Genomic DNA, 22,151 nt, shown 5'->3' with positions numbered 1-22,151 from the left:
GAAACTGGAATCTTCGTCTGCGATGGCTAGCTCGCTTGATTTTACGTACATTGTATAATTTATGGTTCATATTACTACGTGGATTGCGCGTATTTAATTTATTTAACGTTTATTTTTATTTAATATTAACGTTTTGTTCGATTAAAATTGAATTGAATTTAATATTAAAATTTTATTCGATTAATATTAGATTTTTCATTTAATATTAAAGGTTTATTCAATTAATATTAGATTTTTCATTTAATATTAAAAGTTTATTCAATTAATATTAGATTTTTCATTTAATATTAAAAGTTTATTCAATTAATATTACGTATTTCATTTAATATTAAAATTGTATTCAATTAATATCAAATTTTTCATTTAATATTAAAATCGCATTCAATTAATATTAGATTTAATCTAATATTAAATTGTATTCAATTATTATAGTATTAAATTCAATCTAATATTAAAATTGCATTCAATTAATATCAAATTTTTCATTTAATATTAAAATTGTATTCAATTAATATCAAATTTTTCATTTAATATTAAAATTGTATTCAATTAATATCAAATTTTTCATTTAATATTAAAATCGCATTCAATTAATATTAGATTTAATCTAATATTAAATTGTATTCAATTATTATAGTATTAAATTCAATCTAATATTAAAATTGCATTCAATTAATATTAGATTTAATCTAATATTAAATTGTATTCAATTATTATAGTATTAAATTCAATCTAATATTAAAATTGCATTCAATTAATATTAGATTTAATCTAATATTAAATTGTATTCAATTATTATAGTATCAAATTCAATCTAATATTAAAATTGCATTCAATTAATATTAGATTTAATCTAATATTAAATTGTATTCAATTATTATAGTATTAAATTCAATCTAATATTAAAATTGCATTCAATTAATATTAAATTTAATTTAATATTAAAATTAATTATTTGATATTTATTTGAATTTAATATTAATTTATTCAATAAATTATTTCTTTATTTTATTCAATATGAAAATTACGAATGGGAAGATATGGACAGACATGATTCTTAAAAAATAATTCAAAATATGGAAAGAAAAAGAATTCGAGATGGATAAAAAATTGCATTAATTTCACTTCAATAATTCCATTATTTCGTGAATGTTTTCTATTTCGCATTTTCTATTTCATTTATTTGTAGACGCGATGACGCGATGCAAACTGGTACATAAGAGTCTGTCTTTACGTCGCGCCCGATTAAGTTAAGCTTTATGTCGAGTTAAACGGTTTCGGGAAGTTCGAAATACGGTCCATTTAATTTAATTCAGAACTATCGTCAGAGACTAACATTTCGTTCGCTCGCGATTTCGATCAACTACTTTTGCAACACTATACAAAGATTTTCATAGGAAGCAAGGTGTGCGCGTTTTAAGGGGCGCTGTTATCGAATTACTCGACGGCAAAGTCGTGAGGAACGGGCAGAAAATTTCTCGCTCGCGTATCCATCGTGTATGTCGTTCGTACGTCTAGAACACTGCGCTGTGCTCTAAGATAGGCAGACAGCCAAGACAGGTTTAAGAGACGTTCAGGAGACAAAGCGATCTCCCGAGAATAGGCAGAGGAATCGAGTAACTCGGTTCAATATCGGTTTCTCATTAGACTGCCGTTCTGGTACACGGAATTCCGAGCGAGCCGCCCTTGCCATCGAGTATCTTTCGGTGCTCGGCGAAGTGCTGTACAGATCGATTTTCTTTTAAAAGGAACGCGCGATCATCGATTTTCGACGACGCAGACTTTTCGCGGAATTATTGTTCGCTTTAAAGCGCGGAGAGCAGCGGTTAAAACTTACGGAAATAAAACTAGAAGTTAAACTAGGAAATTGAAACTAGAACTTATACTACAGGATGTCCCAAAGTTATGGTATTTCCGGGAAATAAGGGGGTTCCTGAGGTGATTTGAAGCAACATTTTCCTTTGCGAAAATGTTCTCCGAGGTACCGTTAACGAGTTATCAACGAAAAACAGTGACCAATGAGGGTCGAGCTCGGCTGGCGGCGCGTCGGGTGGGCCAACGAGCGGTACTGGGCTGCGCGCGCACGTTGGCTGGGCCGCCTCGCGCCCGCCGAGCCTCGCTTCTCATTGGTCCAGTGTTTTTCGTTGATAACTCGTAAACGATGCCTCGGAGAACATTTTCGTAAAGGAAAAAGTTGCTTCGAATGATCCGAGGAACCCCATTTCCGGATCGCGAGATATTTTTAGGGCACCCTGTATAACGTTTCGCTCGCGTTTATTTATTATGTTTCCGGAGAACACACCGAGCATAATGTTACCGTGATTGTCTCCGACGTCGCGTTGTTACGTTGTTCCGCGAACGTATTTTAATAGACGGCTTCGACGATCTCCGTTGTCTGCGTCGATCGATAACAGAAACGTCGAAGAATAACATAATCGAGGCGTGCTTAAATATTTGATCGCGAAACGTCGCGAAATATTTGCGAATTTATTTACTTCGATTCCCGTTATCGATTCCCTTTGTTCCGATGTCAATGCGGGGATACGGTGTTCCTATTATTAAGCATTCCGACAGCAGAACGCAGAATATTTCCACGATAAAACAAAGAGAGCGCGCGAAGGGTTAACATTCGGGAACAGAAAAATATTATTCCGGTTCGAGCGATTGAATAATATTCGCCGACGGTCGGACGCGATATCACGCTGCAACGGGTTAAACACAGGAACACAGCGTGCAACGTTCGCATGCTAAATGTTGCGAACGTAAACGTTCGAATATAGTAAATTCTCTGTAATTGACGATCAGCTTGGAAACTGAAATGGACAATTTGAGAACAGAAGGTATGGCCATTTTTCCCTAATTCCCTAAACGTTCGAATATATATTTCGAGTGAACGTATAAGAAATCCAACGAGCGCGCGAAGCCCAGTCCCGCTGATTGGCTCGGCCGCCTAGCGCCAAGCGAGCTCGCCTCTCATTGGTCAACCGTTTTTCGTTCATAACTCGTTAACGGTGCCTCGGAGAAAATTTTCGCAAAGGAAAAAGTTGCTTCAAACGATCCGAGGAACCCGCCGTTTCCGGATTGCGGGACATTTTTGGGACACCCTGTAGAGCCACCAAACATTGTTTGCCGGCGATGCGACATTCTGTTTTCGAGGGGAATTGAATCGACGACGCGAACTATGATCCCCGGGCGATTTCACCGACGAGAATTGGTCACCGGGAGATGTTTACCGGGGCGACCGGGAAATTCAACGATTATTCGTGTCGCCGGGAACGAGTGTTCGCCACATGTGATTGATATAAATTAAACGGACCGACTGATTCGACGTTTGACATACGAACGTTCGCCGCGCCCGCGGTGTTGTGTGTTGTGTTGTGACACGTAAATTGAACGTAGATTCGAGTGTTTGGAAGTTCTTGATAGCGCTTTACCGATCTCGATTTACGGGGAAATAAAGCGTATGGTAACGATATTTTGATTATAGCTGCGCGTTACGTGTCTCTTCGCGATGCTCGACGACGGTTCTAATCAGCGAGCTCTGTTCTCTGACCACGCCTTTCGTACGTTTAGGTACAAATACTTGTGCGAGAAAGAGAAAGTTAAATAACATAATCGCATCAACGGTAAAACGTAAATATAGCAACACTTGAAAATAGAACGGAAACATTTATAGTATAGTAATATATAGTATAGTAATTATATAAGCTCATATTATATTATTATATTATTAAAATTTATAAATAATAGTATAGTAATTATATAAACTTCCGTCTCGAACGTAAGATAAGTTTCGATGATATAGATATGTCCTGAAATTATGGTACCTCCGTGAAATGAGGGATTCCTGAGGTCATTTCAAGTGACATTTTCCTTAGCGAAAATGCAATCCGAGGCTTCGTTTACGAGCTATTAACGAAAAACAGTGACCAATGAGGGGCGAGCTCGGCTGGCGCGAGGCGGCCGAGCCAACGAGCGCGCGAAGCTCGATTCCGCTGATTGGCACGGCCGCCTAGAGCCAGCCGAGCTCGCCTCTCATTGGTCAACTGTTTTTCGTTAATAACTCGTGAACGAAGTTTCGGAGAAAATTTTTGTAAAGGAAAAAGTTGCTTCGAATGATCTCAAGAATCTCTAATTTCCCGGAATTACCATAATTTTGGGACAGTCTGTATATATAATTATATACTATTATTTCACTCTCGAAACACTTAGAAAATAAATTTGGTTTGCAAAAAGGTGATTAAGTCCTGCAAAAAAATTGATTCCGATTTGGTAAAGAAGTGAGTATTACCTGCGGAAAGATGAATGCGATTTGAGAAAAGATTAATACGACCTAGAAACGGATAAATTCGCAGCACAAAGCCTGCGGTAGAACGTGTGTTTCGCGGCCGAGGAAATTCAAGTTCCAGAAGTGGAGTCGCTGTCCATAAATTACCACCCTTGAGGCTACGCTAGCAAGCTATTAAATTGCGATTTTTTGTACCCGTTTGTACACAATAGCCAGATACACACGACTCTTTGTTGGAAATCTCGAAAAAAAAAAAAAAGTATATAGAAGCACATGTTATCTTCGGCTGGTCCGTAAATCTGCTGGGATTCATAAAAGTCGCGTGGATTAGATTTCTCGTCGATGATTCTCGACTCACCATCCTGCCTATTCTAAGACGAGAGCGACAGAAAAAAAACAATCGGTGCGACTCTTGGAATTACAAATACCGGACGCGTTTGCACAGCTGCTTCGTTAACTTTTTTTTTTATTAGTCGCCGCTATTGTTCGAAGGACACGTGAAATAACAACGCATAATACACTGTAATAAGTAATTAAATAATAATAATAATAATACATATAATAATAATACAAATAATAATAATAATAATAATACACTGTAATAACACAATTACAACTTTATGTAATTCAGAAATACAGGGTGTCCCGAAAATGTCCCGCAATCCGGAAATAGGAGGTTCCTGAGGTCGTTTGAAGCAACTTTTTCCTTTGCGAAAATTTTCTCCGAGGCTTCGTTTACGAGTTATTAACGAAAAACACTGACCAATAAGAGGCGAGCTCGGCTGGCGCGCGGCGGGCCAGCCAACGGGCGCGCGGAGCCCGGTTCCGCTCACTGGCTCGGCCGTCTCGCGCCAAATGATCTCGCCTCTGATTGGTCACTGTTCTTTCGTTAATAACTCGCAAACGAAGCCGCGGATCGCATTTTCGCTGAGGAAAAAGTTGCTTCAAATGACCTCAGGAATCTCCTACTTTCGGATTGCGAGACATTTTTGGGACACCCTGTGTATAACAGTTTCTATCGCACTCTGTTTATCGTTGCTCCCGGTTAAAGAGAAATTGTCGAGCCTAATTAACGATCGTATCGCGTCACGGACACGAAAGATCCTTTCGTTAATTAAAATGCTTTCTACCCCGTTCCCCGCGCGATACCTAATCGTGCCTAGGTGTTACCTACTAGGTGTTACCACCGTGCGGTCGATAGTCCGAAATTATTGCATCACGCCGTTCCCATTATCGTTATCAAAACCATCCTTTATTGTTCCCCGCGATCCTTGGAATAGCCTAAATGAACCAACCAGTATTAGGCGATTATGCTTAATTGGAATGGGCGAAGAGGAAGAAAAAGAGAAGATAGAAGAGAAAAGGAGGATAATCTTCCAGTAACTAAATACTTCACGGACGGCGTGAATATCGAAATCCTGAAAGCTTTTTCATGCTGGCGCTGGTTAATTGGGAAGGATCCGGCTACTCTGCACACGCCTAATCATTGGATAAATCAATTGTCGCGACGTCGGGTCTGCGCTTAGTTCAAAATCGCGCGCATGCATATGTGAAACCTGCGCAACGCGACAACAGAACGCGTTGGGAGAAGTTGTGTAAAAAGTTGGTCGCGTAAAAAGAACACGTAACCCGGCGTGTTTTCGTTTCAACGAGAAAAAGTTCGAACTTTATTCGCAACCTTATGCAAGTTTAATGAAGTCTTTGTTTCATTTTCCGCGAAAATACTCTTCCTCTCTCTCCCCCCCTCTCCACCAGTTTGTATCTTTTTTTTGTACTGTTGCAAGCTAGCCCAGGGTGACGCGAATTTGCACGAGTATATCAACAATCTAGTTATCGGATGGTAAAAAGCTGCTCTGCGCAGTGGTGGTAGGCATGCAAATGAAGGTATCGAAGGGACGAACTTTATTTCCTTATTAAACTTCGTGATTTTCCATTTATCGCGCGTCGCCGACCCGGCGCTTTCCATATTTCGCTAACGAATCGCTCGGCTTCCGATCGGAGAATTATAATAAACAGCAACGGAGGAAGACAGCGCCGAAGCAAGCTGCTCGCCAGAAATTATGCGCGCTTTCGTTTCGTGGCGGCTACCTCCGATCCGCCTCAGTTTGCACGTACAGGGTGTCCCAAAAATGTCTCTCAATCCAAAAGTAGGGGATTCCTGAGGTGATTTGAAGCAACTTTTTCCTCAGCGAAAATGCGATCCGCGGCTTCGTTTACGAGTTATTAACGAAAAACAGTGACCAATGAGGGTCGAACTCGGCGGGCGCCGCGGCGGACGGGCCAACGAGTGGTACTGGGCTCCGTGCGCTCGTTGGCTGGGCCGCCGCGGCGCCAGCCGAGCTCGCCTCTTATTGGTCAGTGTTTTTCGTTAATAACTCGTAAACGAAGCCTCGGAGAACATTTTCGCAAAGGAAAAAGTTGCTTCAAACGACCTCGGGAACCTCCCACTTTCGGAATACGAGACATTTTCGGGACACACTGCATAGTAATGCTAGAATAAAACCGATGACTTAACTTCTTTTTATTTCCAATCATTTACACGTGAAAATGATTTTAATACATCGGTCGGATTATTCCATTTAAAGTGAGATCAAACACGACATGCTTTAGACCATATTTTTAGAGAAATTACCGTGCACGCTTCGTTGTCATTATCTAATCGTCTAATTTATTCTCCAATATACTCTTAGCCTACTGAGAAAATGCACTTTTAGAGCATTTACTCTCGTAAAAGATCTGTCCATATATTGGGTTGGCAACTAAGTAATTGCCGATCTCAGTTATAGATGTCTCTCACTCCCATTTTATGATATCCGTAAATGTTATATTATAAAAGTATTATTATTATTATTATGTTATTTTTTATTATCCGTGAATGTTAGCAACTGGACAAATTGAATGCAGCGGTCAAGGAAAAGCGACCAGAATTGGTCAATCGTAAAGGTGTCATTTTCCAGCAGGACAATGCTAGGCCGCACACGTCTTTGTCCACTCGGCAAAAATTGATGGATATTGGTTGGGAATCGATGTTACACCCACCATATAGCCCCGATCTCGCGCCATCGGATTACCACTTATTTCGATCCCTGGACAACTCCCTTCGTGGTAAAACTTTTAACGATGATGACGCTGTAAAATCTCACTTAACTCAGTTTTTGGCCGAAAACGATCAGACTTTCTACGAGCGTGGAATTTTCAAGTCGTCGGAGAGATGGCAAAAGGTCGTCGAACAAAATAGAAAATACATTACAGATTAAACTTCGTTCCAAGTAAGAAAAATTTTTTATTTCATTGAACAAATCGGCAATTACTTAGTTGCCAACCCAATAGTTTCTCCATAGTTTATACACATTAACCCCTTGCCGTACTTTGACGAGTCCGACTCGTCATGAAAATTTCTATTATTAACTCATCGAGTATAGATGTTATTTTGTCCTTTAAAATTGCAATAAAATTCTATTCTTTTGTCGTCAATATTTAAGCATTCAAGTAAATTTAGGTGCACAATAAGCATTAATTTCTTTTTCTTTCTAAGAAATTATTAGAATCGAAAAATTTCTAATCGCAGTAACTGCGAAGAAAATGGTATGTCAAGGGGTTAACCGAACCTATCGCGTCTTATCTTTTCAATAAATCCGTTAAATTACGAGAGAATCGTGGAGAAATAAAAAAGAAGAACTTCGAACCAACGAATTCTCACTCGAGGATCGTCGTGAACGGAATCCGCTTAACAAATTATAGAAGACTATTGACCGATATATCGTTGGGAATACCTCTTGCAGATTTATCAATTTTTCCGTTGTTCCCGCGCGCCCACTTGTCGGCAATTTATAATGGCCGCTCGCGCGGTCCGAGCGTCGAAACAGACTCGACGACCGATTTCATTCCGTCGAACGATGATACTCGGCGCTTCGCGATACTGTTTTCGACGCAATATCGCAATTATGAGGGAGCCGTCGCTCAAACAAATGATAGCGGGTCGCGTTAATTTCGCATTCGACGAGCGTCCCTTCTCTGCGCGCACGGCCGGATGGGGTGGGGGTGGGGGGTGATCACGTGTGCGCGTGACGCTGGTTTTTGGTGCCCTAACGAATAATTACCAGTAATTACGTACCGGATACACGTGTTTTCTCTCTCGATCGGTGACGCAGTGTATGGTATCAGCAAGGTACGCTCGCAGCTAATCAAGCGGCCCAGGAGCTTCCATGCTCGTCCAATCAAGTTCCAGATCCGTTGCTTTCATTCGTTATTAATTGAGAGAGAGAGAGAGAGAGAGAGAGAGAGAGAGAGAGAGTTTAATTCGAAGTTCGCTTTCGAGTCTCTCGGCGAACTCTCTGTTATGCAGAATGGAGATCACGTTACTCGGGGAAACGCTTCTGGTTTAATCGAGACCTGAAAATGCACCGAAAGAAAACATTAATTTGCTCGGTTATTCGACTCCGCTTACAAATTGTTAATATCGGAATATCTTTTGCTATCATAGAAAACTTATTTCGCGTTCCATAGCAGTGCCATAGCAGTTCTTTTTTTTACGTTCTCCGATCGAAACTTTCCAGCGTTTGCTGAATACGATATTCGCCGTTGTTCATTCATTTTGGTCACTTTCAGGTCACGTGCCAATGTATCGACATTTTGCCAAATAATTATAATTGTTTCGCAAGACGACGTATATTTATATATACTTATATACTTATTATTATATCTTAATTGTCATATTATCATGTCATATTATTATTATATCTTAATTGTAATATAATGTCTCCGAGATAACCTATAACAATATCGACGACGGTTGGCAGCACCGTCGACCTGTAATACCAAAGTAAACGCCTTGCAGGTTATCCGCAGATAAAAATCAACGGAACCGTCTTGTGCAATTGATATTATCTGTTGATGTTTACTAAAGAAAAAAAAAGCGTACACAATAGCTCAGGGTTTTTATATCAATAACAGCTTATTTGTTCGCACTTCGACAATCATTTTGTTACTATTTGTACACGATACAGTTTTGTGATTTTCAGGTTAGAATGAGGGGCTATTATGGTAGATAATGCTTGTGCTTTCTTCTATTTTCAGATTTATTTGTCATACACTCAAAATTAAATAACACAAAATCGCATAAAAATAAAAAAGGAATTATTATTTTTTATTAGATTCTGAATCCGGTAATGATCGTCCAGTAATATTTATCCAACGATGCGTAAATATTGTCGACAGTGATTCCTCATCATCAGATCATTTCTTTTTATATTTTTATATTTTATAATATTATGTATTTTATATATATATATAATATAATACAACATCATATATAAAATTTTATAATATATACAAAAATATAATACAATGCAATATATAAATAACGGTTTATTTTTTTTTGCGATAGAAGCCATGATTTAGTGAACTATCAACAAATGAAATTGCACCGCGAACGACGAGTACAGTCTCCGTCGTTCTGATCTTCCCAAACGTTCTGATCTTCCCAAACATCACGTTCTCAACGTTCACTTTTCCGTTTGCAGATAGCGACCAAGGTGGAAACGCATTCGTGCAGGCACGCCACGAAGCCGGCGAACAAAGAGAAGAATCAGAACCAAAGATGTATTCCATGTAAGTGAACAGTAAACGTAATCTTTAAGCGCGTCGCAGCAGCATGAGACGACTGATGCGCGTAGCAAAATGTGAATATGTATTATTTTCACAATTACGTTCGTTAGCACTTCTTTGAATATCTCCAGCGAAATAGAAATGGAAAATTTAAGGAGCAGCCACGATATCGATTACTTTAGTAATGTTCGTTTAATTTAATAAGGGTTAATAATTTCTAGGAGTGTGCAGAACCACTCGAATCTCGGGAACCCGATGTTCGAGACGGGTCGGAAAGAGTCGGGACTGCGCTCGGTTCTCGAGTAGTCTCGGGCGGTCTCGCTTGTAGATTGTTACATATACTACTCATGCGTAGAGACCGAGTCCGCGCGAGACCACACGAGACCACACGAGACCGCACGAGACCACACGAGACCGCACGAGACCACACGAGACTACCCGAGACCGCGCGAGACCACCCGAGACTACCCGAGACCGCACGAGACCACCCGAGACAACCCGAGAACCGAGCGCAGTCCCGAAACTTTCGGAATCTCGAGATCTCGAACAGTGAAGTACAGAGTGTCCCAAAAGTGTCTCGCAATCCGGAAATGGCAGGTTCCTCGGATCATTTGAAGCAGCTTCTTCCTTTACAAAAATGTTCTCCGAGGCACCGTTAACGAGTTATTAACGAAAAACAGTGACCAATAAGAATCGAGTACGGCTGACGCGAGGCGGCCCAGTCAACCAGCGCGCGAAGCCCAGTTCCGCTCATTGGCTCGGTCGCCTCGCACCAGCCGAGCTCGCCTCTCATTGGTCAACTGTTTTTCGTTAATAACTCGTTAACGGTGCCTCGGAGAACATTTTTGTAAAGGAAGAAGCTGCTTCAAATGATCCGAGGAACCTGCCATTTCCGGATTGCGAGACACTTTTGGGACACTCTGTACTTCACTGTTCGAGATCTCGAGATTCCGAAAGTTTCGGGACTGCGCTCGGTTCTCGGGTTGTCTCGGGTGGTCTCGTGCGGTCTCGGGTAGTCTCGGGTGGTCTCGCGCGGTCTCGGGTAGTCTCGTGTGGTCTCGTGCGGTCTCGTGCGGTCTCGTGCGGTCTCGTGTGGTCTCGTGCGGTCTCGTGTGGTCTCGTGTGGTCTCGCGCGGACTCGGTCTCTACGCATGAGTAGTATATGTAACAATCTACAAGCGAGACCGCCCGAGACTACTCGAGAACCGAGCGCAGTCCCGACTCTTTCCGACCCGTCTCGAACATCGGGTTCCCGAGATTCGAGTGGTTCTGCACACTCCTAGAAATTATTAACCCTTATTAAATTAAACGAACATTACTAAAGTAATCGATATCGTGGCTGCTCCTTAAATTTTCCATTTCTATTTCGCTGGAGATATTCAAAGAAGTGCTAACGAACGTAATTGTGAAAAAGATCATGCTGCAGGAGGGGTTAAATCGGCTGTTCACCGCCGGCGCGATATCTTCGTTCATCAAGAACGGTAGCGTTACAAATAATCAAGCTGCGAATGCAATTATCGTTTCATGCTGCGCGCACAACGTTGACAGGCGACGCCGAGGGTCGGTTTTAATTATCCGCCGGCCGGAAAAAAATTCCGGCCGGACGACGAGTCTAATTAGAAAACGTGGTTACATCCGCGCACTCTGCGCGCCGTGCTATCGTCGTACAAGGGTAAGACAAAAGTTGCAACGTCGCGCGCGCGTCGGTGGCAAGTGTCGAGGCTTGACGCGAACGCTTGTCTTTCGCACAAATACCGTTATCCCCAGCCGTTTGTACGGTTCCTCCGGTTCCTGACTTGTTCCCGAAGCTCTTTTATTTCTTCGGCGTTCAATTAATCTTCGCCCATTCGTAGCTCATCCCGAACGAAACTCGGACGGAGCGTTAAGTATCCTCGAAAGTAACGACGTAACGAGAGAAAAAAAGATCCAACTCGACCGTTAATGGGAACTCTTTTCGATGGGCCATTTTGATTTTTCTGGTTTCTTTTTCTTTTTTTTCATTCGGACCTGAATATTTTAAATCTTCTTGTTCGCGCACGAGGTGAAGGAAAATTACGGTTTATTAATGATTTTTATTAGATTTTTAGAAAGGGCGACGCGAAGAAAACATCATATTGAGTATCATTGTATTTAAACGATGTTCCGGGGGTAATTGCTAATTTTCGGATCGCATCTTACAAATGTAAAAGCGTAAATTAAAAAATTCGGATCCCGTAATTTCGACGCGCGTCCCGTAAACCTAGCGTTAATTACCTTATTCTAATGAGCACTCCTGTGTATACAAAGTGACGATCAACTCCGTGCAGGTCAAAGTACAGATACGCCCTTAATTGTAAACTACGATATTCTCTTTTCCTCTCCTCCAGGGCTCGGAGCACTTAGGAACGCAGTATTGAGCTCCGCCCCACTCGCTCCGCCTCTCACGCTTCGCCCCTCTCGCTCCGCCCTTCTCGCTCCGTCCCTCTCGCTCCGTCTCTCTCGCTCCGCCCCCACGTTGCTTCCACCGGCCTACCGCCACAGCGTCTCGCTGCCCCGCCCATCGGCTCACAGCCGACGGAAGCAACGCGGGGAGCGAGACGCTGCGGCGGTAGTCATAAGGCGGAGCCCAATGTTGCGTTCCAAAGCGTTCCAAGCACTGCTCTAACTCCACACGTTAATCATTGTCACTTCTTTTTCTGATACAGACGACTACAACAGAGTGGTCTTGGACACGATAGAAGGCGAACCCGACTCCGATTACGTAAACGCGTCTTACGTTGACGTGAGTATTGAATCGACTTGCTTATTCGTTATACTTTCCAATTTTCTCCTCCGCTGACCCACAAGGGGAGCTTCGGACATGGCTCGCGCCGATTTCGACGGAATTTGGAACAAGATTGTAATTGTTAATACACAGGGTGTGTCGCGTAACTGTCGCCTCGATTTTTCGAGGCACTTTCGACAGTCTGACGAAAAAATGTTTCGAATGAAAGTTAATCAGTACATAGTCGGCTACATATTGCAACGCAACAAATCTCAAGTACTATTGTTTTTCGACCGAAAGTCAAGGTCGCCGTGACTGCTTCAAACGACACCCTGCATTTTCGACTTCGTAGGATCGTTGCCGATGAAATAATGAATCCAACGACCTATTATAATCGTTCAGCGACTTAGGGTTCGATTGGTCCAATGCTCCCCTTATCAGTGTGATATGGTGATCGGGGCGATAAGACTTCGTTTTTTTTTTAACGGTCACGTAAACGAGATTCGAGGGACAGGCAACGGCGAAACGTAAATAAACTGATTTGAAATTCTGCCGGGATCATGCGGATGATCAAGATCAGGGTTGACGGGGTGATATCAGAGTTCGAGAACGTGGTATCGTGACCGAAGAATTTGAATAATCTATAATCACGCCTCCTGAAATAGTGCGCGGGGGCCGTTCCCACGGCGTTGAAAGTTTATTTTAATGCCGTGCCGGCGTTCGATCAATATGGACTTTGCGTTTCAGAGTATATTGCAACCGAACGCGTACATCGTCACACAGGGACCCACAGAGACCACCGTCACCGAATTTTGGCGGATGGTCTGGCAGGAGAAAGCCTGCTGCATCGTTATGCTGACGAAGACCTTCGACTTTATTCGGGTAAGAAGAATCCTCTTCCAGTTTCGTAATTCTACATTTATTGTTTAGGTTTTTAATTTTATTGTTAACTTAATTTCCACCTTCCTGTCCTAGAATTGGTAACTATAGTTTAGCAAGAATTATAAATTTTTGTTTACAAGATGCAGTAAACATTTTTGGCATAGTCTACTTCCTAATTAGCATGCGATTGGCTGGAGTTAAACATTTGTAGCCATTTTATAAATATCTCTGCAGTTTGTTGAATCAAATTATTTGTTTAATTTATTTAAGATACATATATAAAATTTTATGTGATAATTTATTGTTATTAATTTATATGTATTATATAAATAATGTAATATATAAATATTATATAATATATAATATACAATAATATAATATTTATAATAATATTTATATAATATATTATAATATAATATTTATAATAATATATATAATAATATTTATATAATATACAATAATACAATATTCATAATAACATATATAATAATATTTATATAATATATAAATATTACATAAATTATTGTTATTAATTTTATATGTTTATAAAATTTGCAAAAACGTTGGCACTACGTAAAAGTTTGTAAATCACCGGCAGGAGACATAATCGTTTGAACGCGTGGTAAAAAATTGAGGATTTTAGGCAGCGTTCGTCCATGTTCCGCGTGATTTTCTTGTTCCGCGTCTTTATTTTTCAGCTTTGTGCACAAAATCCTGCCGGAATTGTAACTTCTTTTTTTCAGATTACCCTATTTCTCGCGGAGCGCGGAAAACGTGAATATCGGGCGAACAATTGCTGCTATAGGCAACGTCGCGCACGAGTTGACTGAACTAACTGATACCGAAAACGTACACGGGTTCCCCGAAACCGCGTTCCATGGAAACAGAGCGAACACGACAACCAATATTCCCAATCCGTATCGACATTAAATCATTCTCACGGTAGAAAGCGGTATAAATGCTTCGTATTTTGTCGAGCACCGTCGTCCGATTTCGGCGCGCGGATCAACGATTTATACGGTATGTGACGTTAAACGGTATACGCGTTTGATAAATCGGAAAAATCAGGGTTGTGCAATGTGTCCCAAAAATTTCTCGCGATCCGGAAATTAACTGAGGATGAATTCAAATTCCTGAGGTCATTTGAAGTAACTTTTTCCTTTACAAAAATTTTCTCCGAGGCGTCGTTTACGAGTTATTAACGAGAAACAGTGGACCAATGAGCGGCGCGCTCGGCGAGCGCGGCGAGCGACGCGAAGCGGCAGAGCCAATGAGTGGAACTGGGCTTCGGCCGCTCGTTGGCTCAGACGCCTAGCGCTAGGCGAGCTCGGCCGACGCGAGGTGTCTGAGCCAATGAGCGGTGCTGGGCTCCGGCCGCTCGTTGGCTAGTCGCCTCGCGCCAGCCGTGTTCTCGCCTCTCATTGGCCACCGTTTTTCGTTAATAACTCGATAACGGTGCGTCGGAGAACATTTTTGTAAAGGAAAAAGTTACTTCGAATCACCTCAGGAACCCATTTCCGGATTGCGAGACATTTTTGCGACATCCTGTAGCGAAGAGCCGGCGAACGTCTCGCAACTCTTGATCGTCGCTGGCCCGAGGACCGCAGGCTTATGCATGTGAAATCGACGGTGAGCAAAGTGAACGAGTTTTGAAAGTCGTCGGATGCCCGCTAACGACTACCGACCGCGTCAAAGCTGCCGACACTTTCGTCGCTTTCTTTTGCAAAAAAAAAAGAATTTGTTTCGCCGCAACGAAATTCGAATTCACGTTCTACGAGAGTTTAACCCAGTTCGGACAACGAACGACGCCGAAATAGTTCCACTCGGTTTCAGGGATAAGTTATACCGCTCGTTATAGGGTGAACAACGTAAACAACGTTCCCATCGGTGTCGATTCTCATTGAAACGGTTTTTCATTAAATTTGCTTGTTTGCAAATAGCAAATAATTATTTCGCTATCCCACGAGAGCTTGGCGAAATTGGAGCTCGACGACACTGGGGCGCAGCGATTGATCGGCTATTACTGTGCGGTCCGATTTTTAACGTTGCGTGGGAGTGGCGTAGGTGGGAGAGGTACGGTAAATGTTCCCTAATTTTCCTTGAGTTTGTCAACAATTACAGAAACGAGATGCAAGGCTCAAATGAGCCGTTTATTTTGAAAGTGGCATAGGTCACTTTTTCAAAAAGATCGAGTCAATGGTAACACTAATTACAATTGAACGGTATCTTTTCATTTAAAAAAAAAAAAAAGGAAGTGACTTATTCCACTTTCAAAATAAACGGCTCAAACAATCGTATCTCCTTTTCCCGAATCGTCCATTTTTTTGTTTACAAGCTGAAAAAAATTAGGCAGAGTTTACTGTGTATTTTAATATTCGGATTGTTATTGTCAAAAGGATCACGGGAGCGAAAAAGTGGAACGAGACAGAGGTGGATTTTTGGCAACCGGTTGAATCGGTCGCGACTAAAAGGGCCGGAATATTGGAACGCGCTTGATAGAAAATATTGTGGGTAAAAAAAAAGGAACGGTGGAAGGGCCCCCGGAATCTTCATAATTCATTGGATAGAATTTAACGGTTCAGAAGGCAACGGGAAATCAGAGGCTCCTGGTCTGCTCTGCTGCACAAAAGCTGGGAACGTCGCGCCCCATAATTCGTCGTCTTTATCGCGATCACGTGCACCTTTCGTTGTCGCGGATTTTCAATCAGTCGAACGTGTATTCTCCCGTGTATTCGCGTTCCCGTCAATCCCCCGAAATTCGATGGGTCGGTATTCGCGTTCGTCGAACGATAGGACAAATGTAGGTTTTACTGCGGACGCCTCAAATACTGCGGTATTTTATAAAAGTAATAAAATCTAATATTTTATAATGTGTAATCTTCTAGAAATGTATCTCATAATTTTTTACATGTTTAATATTGATAATTTATAACATACAAGTGACAGCAATCGCAATTTCAAATTCGTTTATTGAGTTTTGATATGAAGTTGATATTGAAGCTTATGAAAACGTTGATATTACAAACGTTGATTAAATATTTTGATATTTAATAATAAGCTATTCATTTTAGCGCTATTATTAGATAAAGTAATCGTTGCTTTCGTAAAAGATCGACGCACACTGTCGCCATCGTCTAACCTCAAATATTATTTACTAACCTATTTGCCGCATAGTTTTTTTTTACTATGCGTGTGCATTATTGTGGCGCTTTACCGAACTACGCACCTTAACCTGTACGGCGCAGTTCTCGATGAGCCGGTGCGAACACGCTTGCTATATCTAATATAATTATCCTCCTATTATCTAATTTGTAAAGTGCTACAGTGAGAATATCTTGATCCTAGGAATCGTAGCTGTGTGCGTACATTTAAAAGAGAATGGATTATGTCAACTTTGTCACGCGATCATCGGAACGTCTGCATTTATTTAGTTTGCAGTAATAGACATGTACATAACCACAATAATACATGGTTTCTTTACACGACGCTTTTCAATGAAATTCGTGTTTTCAGAGATCCAACAATTTGAGAAAAATAAACGTTTCAAAACTAGAGAACAATAGGTATAGCACGAGTTGTCAAAATTTGTCTCGGCGTATTCTTATTTTCTCTGCGACAGTTTGCTTTAATTGTGAAACACTTACCCTAACGAACGTCGGTCGAATCGTTTTTCGCAGGTGATGTGCGTCCAATATTGGCCGGCGAGCAAAGACAAGGACGAGGAGTACGGCGGGATCGGGGTCTCCGTGCTGAAGGAGGAGGAGCTCGCCAATTTTCACATACGGACGATAAGGCTTTACAAGAAGAACGAGAACGACGTGAGTGTACTCTCTTCGCCTTCCCCCTCCCCTCCACCACCGCCGCTGTACCAAGCGTTCGGCCGCGGATTCGTGCGCGTCGCGCGTGAAAAATTGACGAGCCCGGAAAGCAGACGCGCCTCCCCTCCCTCCCGTTGCGTGATACCGCCGCCATCAGCGCCATCGACTTCCGGAAAAATCGCTGGGAATGACAGCAGCGCTCGTGTAACAACCGGCGAATCGGAAACAGAAACGAATTATTTACAATGCCGAACGGATTACCTTTTTCGACAAACTGTCACGGATTTTGATAATGCTGACGTAACCGGCCCGCACGGAATTTCGCCGGGTTTTATGTCACCGTTACGCTTTCTCGGAATTTTTCCAAAGGCAACGCAAATTCGATCGTGATTTCCCGTCATGTTTTACGACTGCGAACGTTACGGGTGAAACGTTACGGGCGGCGACGCGCGCTCGTTTTCAGGCAAATGGAAATCGCTGTTTGTACGGCGAAGTGATCCTGCTGGGACTAGATTGTCAAGATTTGTATGTAATATAAATAATATATAATATATTATAATATATAATAGTAATGGAGTAATAATATATATAATAATAATATTACTCTATTACTATTATTATTACTATATTATTACTCTATATATATACAGAGAGAGAGAGAGAGAGAGAGAGAGAGTAATACTATATAATAGTAATAAATTATATTATACTATATAATATATTATATAACGAAGCCCTGATCAGCTGGCAGGAACACGCGCAAACTCGAAACTTGTCCGAAACTGGAAGGCGAACTCCCTAGAAAGGTTCCAGCAAGACTGGAGGTCCCGGAATGAAAGAACGAAAGTTCGGCAAAAAGTTGGCCGGAATGAACTATAGAAGAGAACGAGGCTAGTTCGGGCACCGTCTCGAAACTGGGTGAACACGAAACGATACGGTTTCGCGTTCCGCCCGAGGTTGGGGGAGGGGGGGGGGGGTGGCTGCGATGAATTTACTCGAACGACTCGTTACGCAAGACGTAATTTTATTAACTCCTCCAGAACTGTAATGAAAACAGGGAACACCGTTCCGCGATACCTCAGAGTGCTATCATTATTCTTCTCTTCTCTCTCTCTCTCTCTCTCTCTCTCTCTCTCTCTCTCTCTCTCTCTCTCTCTCTCTCTCTCTCTCTCTTTCTCTCACTCTCTCGTTAATTTACGAACATTATTTCTTATTAGTCGAATCGGTTAATAAAGCCGCCATCTCCTGGAACGTTTAAGCCGGGCGCGGTGCGCCATCGCGAAACACTTCGTTAATGCTGTTGATATATGCGCGGCCGTTTCGCGGTAATTATACAGTAGCTGCTCTGGCTCTTCGGATTTAACTGGTAACGTTAATCTTCGCGTATATTATTTATTCTTGCATTTAAAAGAAATATGCGGTTTAGACTCGTTCAGCGCAGATTTACCATTTCTTGGGGCGCGCGGCGATGCGACGTGTTCGCATTGGCTTCGACGCGTTACGAGCCGAGGGCCTGGCAGCTTTACCGGGGCGTCACTAGGTTAGGATAGGTTTTCGTGAACTACTTAATGCTTATTTCATCACCGAGGCGTCACTAGGTTAAGATAAATATTTCGTAAACTACCCGTTGTCTATTTCATCAACGGAGAGTCACTAAATAGAAAGGCGTGGACTAGCTAATGCTTATTTCATCACCGGGGCGCCACTGTAAGGATTGGAAATCTCGTGAACTAGCCGGTGCTTATTTCATCACCAGGGCGTCACTAGGCAGGATAATCGTGGACTAGCCTGCTTATTTCATCACCGGGGCGCCACTAGGTTAGGATAGGTTTTCGTGAACTACCTGATGCTTATTTCATCACCGGGGCGCCACTAGATTAGGATAGGTTTTCGTGAACTACCTGATGCTTATTTCATTACCGAGGCGTCACTAGGTGAGGATAAATATTTCGTAAACTAGTCATTGTCTATTTCATCAACGAGGCGTCACTAGGCAGGATAATCGTGGACTAGCCTGCTTATTTCATCACCGGGGCGTCACTAGGTTAGGATAGAGTTTAGAGTTTAGTTGTCTCGTAACTTTTACAAAGAAAGAAATGGAGATGCAGCTCGAGCAGTAAAGGAATATATCTCTACGAGTTTGCACCAACTACTGTTTCGAATCAAGAAATGGAATAATTGAATTCGAGAACTTGATAGACTGGTAAAAGATACTATATTACAAGCTTTCAGTCCGATACAATTTAAATGCAGTTCACGGGCTGTCGCGTCGGTCGGTGTAATTGAAAAGGAAGCTCATTGCTGCGGAAGAAAACGATTCGCTGCACAATTGCGTAATAAACACCGTGCAAATACAAAAGATGCCGCCTTGACATGGCGTATGCGATTTTTCTTAGTCCGTTAATTGTTTCGTTACACGTCTGATTAGGATCCGTCCAGTCAGGATCCGTCAGGATATTAATGAACGAAACGACTGGGGCTTAGTTGGTCGCGTTTATCGAACACCCGTTAGCTGAGACAACTGGGAGAAATAATTTTAGCGATTCACGCGCGACTGTGTCATATTTAAAACCGCCATTAATTACTCCTAACAATCCGGCACAGTTTTTGCTTGCGTTCAACACTTAAAGGAACGTCCGTTGAATTGCAGGAGGTAACGGAGGAAAGAACATTGTTGCAATTCCATTACACAGAATGGCACTCTCACACGTGCCCTTTTGGAAACGCGGTTCTGGAATTTCGTCGGCGGGTACGAGCCGTCGTCGGCCCCACGAGGAAGAACGAATCCGGCCCGATGGTCGTCCATTGCAAGTAAGTCGCCCCTTAACAATACTCGGGGAGCCTACGTTTGTTAGTGTTCGACGTGATATTCGAGAATATCAATGGAATATAATGAATATCAATAAAATAATTAATATTATTATTATAATATATATATATAATTTATATATAATTAATATTATTATTATTATATATTATATTTATTATTATAATTAATCAATAAAATAATTAATATTAACACTATGCCGTCCGGTGGCACCACGCTGGTGCCATGCGAAAAGTCTGTTGTATGCCGGTGGTACCACTTTGGTGGCATTTTAACACGTTGAATGGCACGGGGGTCACCGGTGACCGGCACTTAACTTGGCGGTGACGTCATGGGGGCCACCGCTGACCGGCGCGCCAAAATTGATAGAAATATATATATAATTTAAAACAAATGTCAATACCTAAAATTTTGCATTATTACCATCGTCAATTCAAACAGTGACCCCTGTCGCAATTAGCATGTCAAACATGGTTATACACTGTAACTTATCTGTTGCAGATAATATTTCAACATTATATGTATCACATAAAAGAAAATTCATCGTGGCGCCAATTGCACAATTTCTGTAAAACCGGCGTGGAATTCAACGTGTTAAAAAACTGAAATAACATTTGAACCATATCTCTTGGATGTTAAAAGGCGGCAAACTAACTATAGCATTGTGCTTATTTAACTAAGAATTAAGCACGAAAATTCTTGGATGGCACATCTTATTTTTAGGAATTTATATTACCGTATCTAAGATCTGCGGACGGCATAGTGTTAATAAAATAATTGATATTAATGAAATAATTAAATTGATTATATTAATATTATATTAATAATTATTATTATAATATAATATAATACTATAACATAATAATTATTATATTAATAATAATTATAATAATTATATTAATAATTAAATTGATATTAATGAAATAATCAAATATCAATGAAACAAATGTTTTCTTGGAAAAAAGTGACGGAGGCGGCCGGTCAGGGGTGTATCTAGCGATAGACGCGAACATGGAACTGGCCGAGGAGGAGCACGCTTTCGACGTATTCGGATACTTGAAGAAGTTGCGGCAAAGCAGACGGGGACTCATCGAGGATATGGTAAATCGATGGTCGCAGCTCGATCGCACCTGCTTTTGTTAGCAATTTATCAAAGACGTTATATCGAGCAAAAGCGATAAAAACGTTGCGCGTTCTCGCAGGTTCCACAGAATATACCTTGTTTTTATCTTGATTAGAAATCGATTCTCATCCGTTCTACGTTTCTCAGCTTATTTCGTCGTTCTGTGTGTCAAATTAAAAGAACGGGAAAATAAAGGAGAGCGTGTCAGACGTGAACGAGGGATTAAATCGGATCGATTTCGTTTTGTAATTAACGTTTTGTTGAGATGGTTTTCGTCAATTCGTTTAGATTTTCGCGGATTTCGTTAAAGTCTATTGAAAAACAAAACGCATCTGAGAGCACTTTAAAAAGTATGTTAAGAAAATTAGTGAATCAAATTGTAAGTGGTCTCGTAAACGCAATCAGTTATTTTTAGCCAAAAGATCCGCCGTTTTTTTTATTCCATTTAGGGTAAGTGTAGGTATTACTGCGAACGCACCAAATACTGCGGTATTTTACAAAAGTAGTATAGTGTGTAATCTTCTTAAAATGAATCTCATAATTTTTTATACATTTAATATTGATCATTTATGACGTACAAGTAACAGCAATCGCAGTTTTAATTTGTTTATTGGCTTTCGGAAGCTTGTAAAAACGTCGAGTCTTGCGAAATAGTCGTAATAGCAACTGCGGTGATTCGAAAGGCATTTATATTTTAGTAATTAATAATAAACTATTATAGCAGTATATTATATAATAGTTATTATATAATAAATTAGTTACATATAATAGTTACTGTATAATAATAGTTATTATATAATAAATTAGTTATATATAATATTATTATATAATATTATTATATAATAATAATAACTATTATATAT

The 22,151-nt window shown here is 41.0% G+C and overlaps 1 protein-coding gene and 1 long non-coding RNA gene across 4 annotated transcripts in view; one reads left to right on the top strand and one right to left on the bottom strand.

Moving 5' to 3' along the window:
• Ptp36E (protein tyrosine phosphatase 36E) overlaps positions 1 to 22,151 on the top strand; it is a 188,068-nt gene that overhangs the window by 157,992 nt on the left and 7,925 nt on the right. For all 3 annotated transcript variants that reach the window (XM_033483223.2, XM_076524240.1, XM_076524239.1), the window contains 6 exons: positions 9,811 to 9,898; positions 12,580 to 12,656; positions 13,386 to 13,520; positions 17,198 to 17,338; positions 19,989 to 20,149; positions 21,131 to 21,266. In XM_033483223.2, the coding sequence (XP_033339114.1) occupies positions 9,811 to 9,898; positions 12,580 to 12,656; positions 13,386 to 13,520; positions 17,198 to 17,338; positions 19,989 to 20,149; positions 21,131 to 21,266 (738 nt within the window). The remainder of the gene's footprint in view (positions 1 to 9,810; positions 9,899 to 12,579; positions 12,657 to 13,385; positions 13,521 to 17,197; positions 17,339 to 19,988; positions 20,150 to 21,130; positions 21,267 to 22,151) is intronic.
• LOC143259945 (uncharacterized) lies at positions 4,805 to 17,299 on the bottom strand. The gene is made up of 3 exons (XR_013033999.1): positions 17,165 to 17,299; positions 8,403 to 8,680; positions 4,805 to 5,569 (listed from the first exon to the last, which is right to left on the bottom strand). It is a non-coding gene; the product is annotated as an uncharacterized LOC143259945 (long non-coding RNA).

The sequence above is a fragment of the Megalopta genalis genome, chromosome 8 (genome assembly GCF_051020955.1).
Source record: "Megalopta genalis isolate 19385.01 chromosome 8, iyMegGena1_principal, whole genome shotgun sequence".
Classification (NCBI taxonomy): domain Eukaryota; kingdom Metazoa; phylum Arthropoda; class Insecta; order Hymenoptera; family Halictidae; genus Megalopta; species Megalopta genalis.
This window is presented reverse-complemented; position numbering and strand designations above follow the sequence as displayed.